The sequence below is a fragment of the Orbicella faveolata genome, unplaced genomic scaffold, assembly GCF_042242905.1.
Source record: "Orbicella faveolata isolate gen_17 unplaced genomic scaffold, um_ofav_v1 contig_24, whole genome shotgun sequence".
In the NCBI taxonomy this organism is placed as follows: Eukaryota; Metazoa; Cnidaria; class Anthozoa; order Scleractinia; family Merulinidae; genus Orbicella; species Orbicella faveolata.
In genome coordinates, this window is record NW_028301552.1 from 19160057 (window position 1) to 19167500 (window position 7444).

General features: G+C 38.8%; 1 protein-coding gene across 1 annotated transcript; it reads left to right on the forward strand.

Annotated features, from left to right (window-relative positions):
• Positions 1-5283: 5283 nt before the first annotated feature.
• On the forward strand, positions 5284-6408 carry LOC149110775 (uncharacterized). The gene has a single exon (XM_089292329.1). The coding sequence runs from the start codon at positions 5284-5286 to the stop codon at positions 6406-6408; it is 1125 nt and encodes a 374-aa protein (XP_089148455.1).
• Positions 6409-7444: the final 1036 nt, after the last annotated feature.

Genomic DNA, 7444 nt, shown 5'->3' on the forward strand with positions numbered 1-7444 from the left:
CAGTGCGTTTTCGTGACGTCATTCCGCCCAAAGAGATTTTGCCCAAATTGCTTCCGACGGACCTTTTAACCACCACTCTGGGTTATGGCTGCTCTTGAGCCATATTATTTTGAGCCAAACATGTTTCAAACTCCGAAATGATAGCATTGAAGACAGTGAAGTGGATAATATTCGCTTGTTTATGCTTTAAGAAATCTTTATTAATAAAATAATAATAATGATAATAATAACGTTTATAATGCGCAAATTTTATAAAATGTTCAAATGCGCATGACAAGATTAAAAACGGAATAAGAGGGCTTAAAAGCTAAAATTACAATTAAAAGTAAACTTACAATGATTTAAGGCAGAGGATACTTGCTTTCACTCCTTTGAAGACGTGAACATTCATTCTTTTATATTAAGTTATTATATATTAGCGTTACCAGCTCCCTCTATATAAATTTATGCTACAGTAGAATATCGTCTTAAGCCTCTGCAGACCGAAATTTACATGGTCTTCTGGTATGGATAGGGACCCTCAGCTCCCCTTGGAATCCACCCAACCCCTCCCACTCCCTGTGCAAGTCAAATTTCTTTCATAAAGACACCGTCTTAAATCCCCACTCTTGCTGTTTTCTACAAAATGACACCACACTACCTAAAATTATCCCTGAAGGTAAAAATTACTGTAATATATATATATATAGAAAGTTAAAAAATTGTGAGGACGGACAACTTCTGACGAAAAAAAGATTAAAAAATTTAACAAAAAACGTTTCGGTCAGAGACCTTCTTCAGTTATTACAACTTTTGAATAAAAAGGAGCTTTAAATAAGATTAAGGTGCTAGTGATTACGTAATTACAAGTGACAATTAATAAAAGTACAAAATCACGTGAAAGGGCAGAAAGTGGTGTTAATTAACAAAGAAAAAAAAACCAAAATCAACAAAGCGAAAAAATATATTGAATAAATCAAAAACAAACTACTATGAAAATAATCGGCAGAGTCTGAGAGATAAAAGCTAAAAACTAAAATTAAAGACCAAACTGGCTAAAACAAATAAAATAACCGAAGAGGCGACGCGGCAAGCATTGGAAAAAGTAAAAACCTCCCCTACATATAACTCAAAACATCAACTGTAACAAAATCCCAAAACGAGGCCTTTGGAGCCTGAAAGGGCAAATTAGCAACAAAATCCCTGGAGGGGCCCTTAAATAATATTAATCGTAATAAGATCCCTTGACAGGGCCTTTGAGTCTAATCAACACCTAAAAGGCTGACAAAATCCAAGAAAAGGGCCTTTGAACGATCAATCAATAACGTACAATATAGGAGAGGATTTCATTAATTATAACAAATTCTATTTTTCGAATGAAATTCCTTTCTTTTATTTAAGCCTTGGGGTGCCAAAGAGAACAGCTGAGCACTCCAATAAGCCTCCTTTGTAATTAGAAGCCTATCGATCTCCTCAGAGTTGTTTGGGGTGTGTACCTGATCAATACATTGGAACGAAAAGTCATATAGAGTGTGTGGGATTTTGTTAAAATGTATTGCTACTTCACAAGTTGTTTTGTTTGTGAGCATAGCAGACTTATGATTACGAAACCTAATTCTAAAATCGGTAGTGGTAGATCCCACGTACTGCAAGCGACATTTCTTGCAAGAAGCCAAATAAATTACATTTTTTGAATCACAAGAAAGCCTGAAATGAATGATGTATTTTTTGCCCGTCTGAAAACTAAGAAATGATTTGGATTCAACAAAGAAATTTCGACACAGGCCGCATCTATTCCTATCACATTTGAAACAACCATTGTTTTGATGAATTATTTGTCTCTCTTCGACAGTTTTGAAACGAGATGGTGCTAATAATTCTTTGAGATTTTTTGATCGACGAAAAGATATGTATCCTGACGCTGTGACACCTTTGTTGGCCTGAGAGTTCTGGTAACGATTTTATATATTAACTGATGAAGGTCTAAGACCGAAACGTTTTTCTATTAAATTTTTAACTTTTTAACTTTTTTTACCGTCAGAAGTTGTCCGTCCTTGCTTTATCAAACGTTTATATATATACAAACGTTTGATAAAGCAAGGATGGACAACTTCTGACGGTAAAAAAAGTTAAAAAGTTAAAAATTTAATAGAAAAACGTTTCGGTCTTAGACCTTCATCAGTTACAAGAGAAAAAGGACGAAAACTAAGTTTAAATACGGTTACAGTGTGGGAGATTACGTAACGAAATGAAAAATACAATATTGTGCTATTAATACATCGTGATTAATACAATACAGGAAGAAAATGCAAAACGAGAAATACAATGCTGTACTATAAATTGCGTCATACAGGGTGATAATTAATAGACCAAACGAAAAGAATACAATACTGTGCATAAATTACATTATAGAGCGTGATAATTGCAGAACTAGGTTAAATTCAACCTAAAAACTAAAAGGGTTAAAATAGATAAAACAGACTCTTGCAATGCGGTAAATATAACGGGAAAAATAGTTTGCAAAGATAAGCAGTTGAAAAAAAAAAAAAAAAGAAGAAACCTACCTTTACGCTGGACAAGGTTAATAACAAAATCCCAAATCGAGGCCTTTAGAGCATTAAAGGGTTGACAAACAACAAAATCCCTGGAGGGGCCCTTAAACAATAAGCTGTAATAAGATCCCAGGCAGGGCCTTTGAGCATACCTAACACCCCAAAAGCTGGCAAAATCCAAGGAAGGGCCTTTGAACTGCCTTATGGCGCGAACGCATATTTACACAAGAGAAAGTTAATTATAACAAATTCTGTTTTTGGAGTGAAATTCTTTTCTTTTATTTAAGCCATGGGGAGCCAAAGAGAACAGTTGAGCACTCCAATAAGCCTCTTTCGTAATTAAAAACCTATCGATCTCGTCTGAGTCATTAGGGGCCTGCACCTGATCAATGCATTGGAATTCAAAATCATCCAAGGAGTGTGGACCATCTTTTCGTAGAACAAAAAACCTGAAAGAATTATTAGCACCATCTCGTTTTAAAACCGCCGATGAGGGACAAACATTTCAGCCAAACAATGGCTGCTTTAAATGTGAAAGAAATAGATGCGATCTCTGTCGAAATTTCTTTGTTGAATCTAAATCATTTCTAAGTTTTAAAACGGGCAGAAAATACACCATTCATTCAAGGCTTTCTTGTGATTCTAAAAACGTGATCTATTTAGTTTCCTGCAAGAAATGTCGTTTACAGTACATAGGATCAACTACCACCGATTTTCGGGTTAGGTTTCGTAACCACAAGTCTGCTGTGCTCACAAACAAAACCACTTGTGAGGTAGCAGTACATTTCAATAAAATTCCACACTCCTTGGATGATTTTGAATTCCAATGCATTGATCAGGTGCAGGCCCCTAATGACTCAGACGAGATCGATAGGTTTTTAATTACGAAAGAGGCTTATTGGAGTGCTCAACTGTTCTCTTTGGCTCCCCATGGCTTAAATAAAAGAAAAGAATTTCACTCCAAAAACAGAATTTGTTATAATTAACTTTCTCTTGTGTAAATATGCGTTCGCGCCATAAGGCAGTTCAAAGGCCCTTCCTTGGATTTTGCCAGCTTTTTGGGTGTTAGGTATGCTCAAAGGCTCTGCCTGGGATCTTATTACAGCTTATTGTTTAAGGGCCCCTCCAGGGATTTTGTTGTTTGTCAACCCTTTAATGCTCCAAAGGCCTCGATTTGGGATTTTGTTATTAACCTTGTCCAGCGTAAAGGTAGGTTTCTTCTTTTTTTTTTTTTTTTTTTTTTCAACTGCTTATCTTTGCAAACTATTTTTCCCGTTATATTTACCGCATTGCAAGAGTCCGTTTTATCTATTTTAACTCTTTTAGTTTTTAGGTTGAATTTAACCTAGTTCTGCAATTATCACGCTCTATAATGTAATTTATGCACAGTATTGTATTCTTTTCGTTTGGTCTATTAATTATCACCCTGTATGACGCAATTTATAGTACAGCATTGTATTTCTCGTTTTGCATTTTCTTCCTGTATTGTATTAATCACGATGTATTAATAGCACAATATTGTATTTTTCATTTCGTTACGTAATCTCCCACACTGTAACCGTATTTAAACTTAGTTTTCGTCCTTTTTCTCTTGTAACTGATGAAGGTCTAAGACCGAAACGTTTTTCTATTAAATTTTTAACTTTTTAACTTTTTTTACCGTCAGAAGTTGTCCGTCCTTGCTTTATCAAACGTTTTTAAATTCATTTTTGCGGTGAGGCTTGGACTGTGAATCTTCATTGATCCTCCTGACGCAGTGGCATTCTTTGTTGGCTTGAGGCATTTTATAACCGTTTTATACATATATATATATATATATGTTCACAAACACCAGCCACACATAAACGATCTTCATGAACTCATATATACTATCACAAATGAAGACAAACTGCACAATTTAGTTGCAATTAAGACTGTGAAACAAAGATTAGTGGAAGAGATTTCGAAGATTAAAGGAGTCATCGAGGAGCGTTTTGGTGGAGTGACATTGGGGACTATGGTAAGGAAAATATCTGATATTTGTGAGAAACTGAATGATACTTTACTGGAAAGAAGAATTAAGAAGTTGAGTGATTTGCGGGAAGGGGGTGATGTGTCGAGCGCTGTGAGTAATGACATTGTGGTTGACCACGGTCTCAGGGACGAGGGTGGAAATGTTACTGACCAAATTACTAGAGAACCCTCGAGAGAGGAGATCGGGAATTTTATTGCGAACATTAAGGAGGATGTGAGTAACAGAGGGGATGTTGGAGAGAATAGTGGGGTCGTGGTTATCGAAGATTTAACACCAGAGGAAACTTTGGCGGGAGTGAACCCTCTACCTGTTGACTGCCCATTATTGTTAATAGATGTGAGGGGAATTGAGAGTGATATTGATAGTGTATTATCAGCAGCACGGGGGGTAATGAAGGACAAGGTGTGGTGAACACCGAAGCTGTTACTACAAGTGGTGAGACGTCCGTGGGGAACATTACTCAAGTTGACAGGGACAACAATGGGACACCTCGAGGGAGGAATGGGATCGACGTGGGAGGTAGGATAGATACCGGAACGAATATTGTTGTAAATTTGTCAAAAAGAGTACTCACGGACGCTGAAGTATCACTTTTGTCGAAGGGTTTGAAGTTCTGCCCTACACGTGAAAGGATTGATGTTTATAACGTGAGAAAAGATATAAAGGAGTACATTAGACGAATCAGGCTAAGAAAGTTTTTTTTATTCTGAAGAAGAGGTCGATGGGGATTTTTCAGAAATGCCCTCTTTTCGGAATCGGTCTAAATGGTGTCCGGAGAGGAACAGGGAGTTGGCTATAGAAGCTTACGTGGAGGCGCTTGAAAAGGCCATTTTATCGCATGATTTTACAGTTACTCACCGGCGCAATCTCACAAGAGATGAACAGCGAGCATTAGAGAATTTGAGGGGTTATGATGACATAATTATAAAACAGGCGGACAAGGGGTCTGCAGTGGTGGTCATGAATAAGGAAGCTTTTATTAATGAAGCTAAGCGACAGCTGAGTGATTCTGAAGTGTATACATCATTGGATAGGGATCCTACTCAGGACATTACTGATAAGATCAATGAAAAAGTGCGTGAGTGTTGGGGCAAAGGACATATTGATGATAAAACGAGGGATTACCTTTTAGTGTCGGAGGATGCGAGACCGGGAAGGTTTTATTTGCTGCCGAAGTTACACAAGCCGGGTTGCCCAGGAAGGCCAGTAATTTCGGGGTGCAGTACACCTACAGAAAGGATTTCAGAGTTTGTCGATAATAACTTAAGACCTTTGGTGCCGAAGATAAACTCATATGTCAAGGACACTAATGACTTTTTGAGGAAACTGGGTGAACTTCAGAGGTTACCGGAGGGTGCTATATTGTGTACAATTGATGTTGTGGGTTTGTATCCTCATATTCCACATGATGAAGGATTGGAGGCCTTGAAGGAATCATCTGTGACCTATGGAGGGATGGACGAGGGGGAATGGGAGGGGTCACTGGGTGAGGATATTGCTACGTTTGCGGAGTTGGTTTTGAAGAGTAATAACTTTGAGTTTAATGGTAAGCATTACTTGCAAGAACGTGGGACAGCAATAGGGACGAAAATGGCTCCCTCTTATGCGAACATTTTCATGGATCGACTGGAGAAGCGACTAATTAGGGATGCGGAAGTTAAACCACAGGTTTGGTGGCGGTATATAGATGACGTAGTTATCATATGGACGGATGGGGAAGAGACGCTAAAGCAGTTTTTGGCTTATTTGAATAATGCGCATAGGACTATCAAATTTACATCGAAGTGGTCCAGAGAGGACATTGATTTTTTGGATGTTAGGGTGGTAAACGAGTCGGGTAAATTAGAGACAGACGTGCTGTGAAACCAACAGATAGTCACCAATACCTACATCACAGCTCGTGTCATCCTAGAGGTTTTAAGATGAGCATACCCTACGCTCAGGCGTTGAGGTTGAGAAGAATCTGTTCGAAGTCGGAGTTTTTTGAAAAGCGGGTGAGGGACTTGAGTAATTTTTTGACTGCTAGAGGTTATAATAGACGCTTTGTGGAAAACCAAATTGGGAGGGTGCGTCGCTTGACGAGGATGGAGGCGTTTAGAGGTAAAGGACACTTGAGAAATGGAAGAACCTCCTTTGTGGTAACCTATCATCCTGGGTTGCCGAATATAAACAAGTTACTACGGGACCTTCATCCAGTTTTGGAGTCTTCGGAAAGGTGTAAGAGAGCGATAGGGCAGGTGCCAATGGTGGCGTTCAGGAAACCGAAGAGTTTGGCGGACTATCTGGTTCGAGCAAATGTAAGCAGAGGATACAGAGAGGATACACAACGGGGGACTTCTCGATGTGGGTCAAGAAGATGCGAAGTCTGCGATTATATCGATGAAAGTGACCACTTCGTGAGCTCACATACAGGAAGGAGACATTCCATTAATTATAGCCTCAATTGTAACTCGAGCAACGTAGTCTACTTGCTAACTTGCGGGAACTGTACGCTACAGTATGTTGGATCTACGGTAACGAAGTTTCGCTTAAGGTTCAATAATCATAAGGCCAGAATGAAACGACATGGGAGATTGAATGGAACAGAGCAAGAGAAGGATGACTTCTTGTATAAGCACTTTTGTGGGGACGGACATGATGGCTTGAGGGATGTCAGGATTCAATTGATAGATCGAGTGAATGGAGAGGAGGAACTGAGGGACAAAGAAGGTCAATGGGCCTATAAACTGAACACTTTGCGCCATTATGGGCTTAATGACAATGATTTTTTCTTTGCTCAGAACAGGCGTTCAAGACGCACGTAACTTATCGTGTACTTGTGTTGGCGCGCGGTAAATTAGTCACGCGCGCGCGTTTGTCAAGGTTGCTACTTTTAAAAGTAGAATGACGCGTGCGGTTG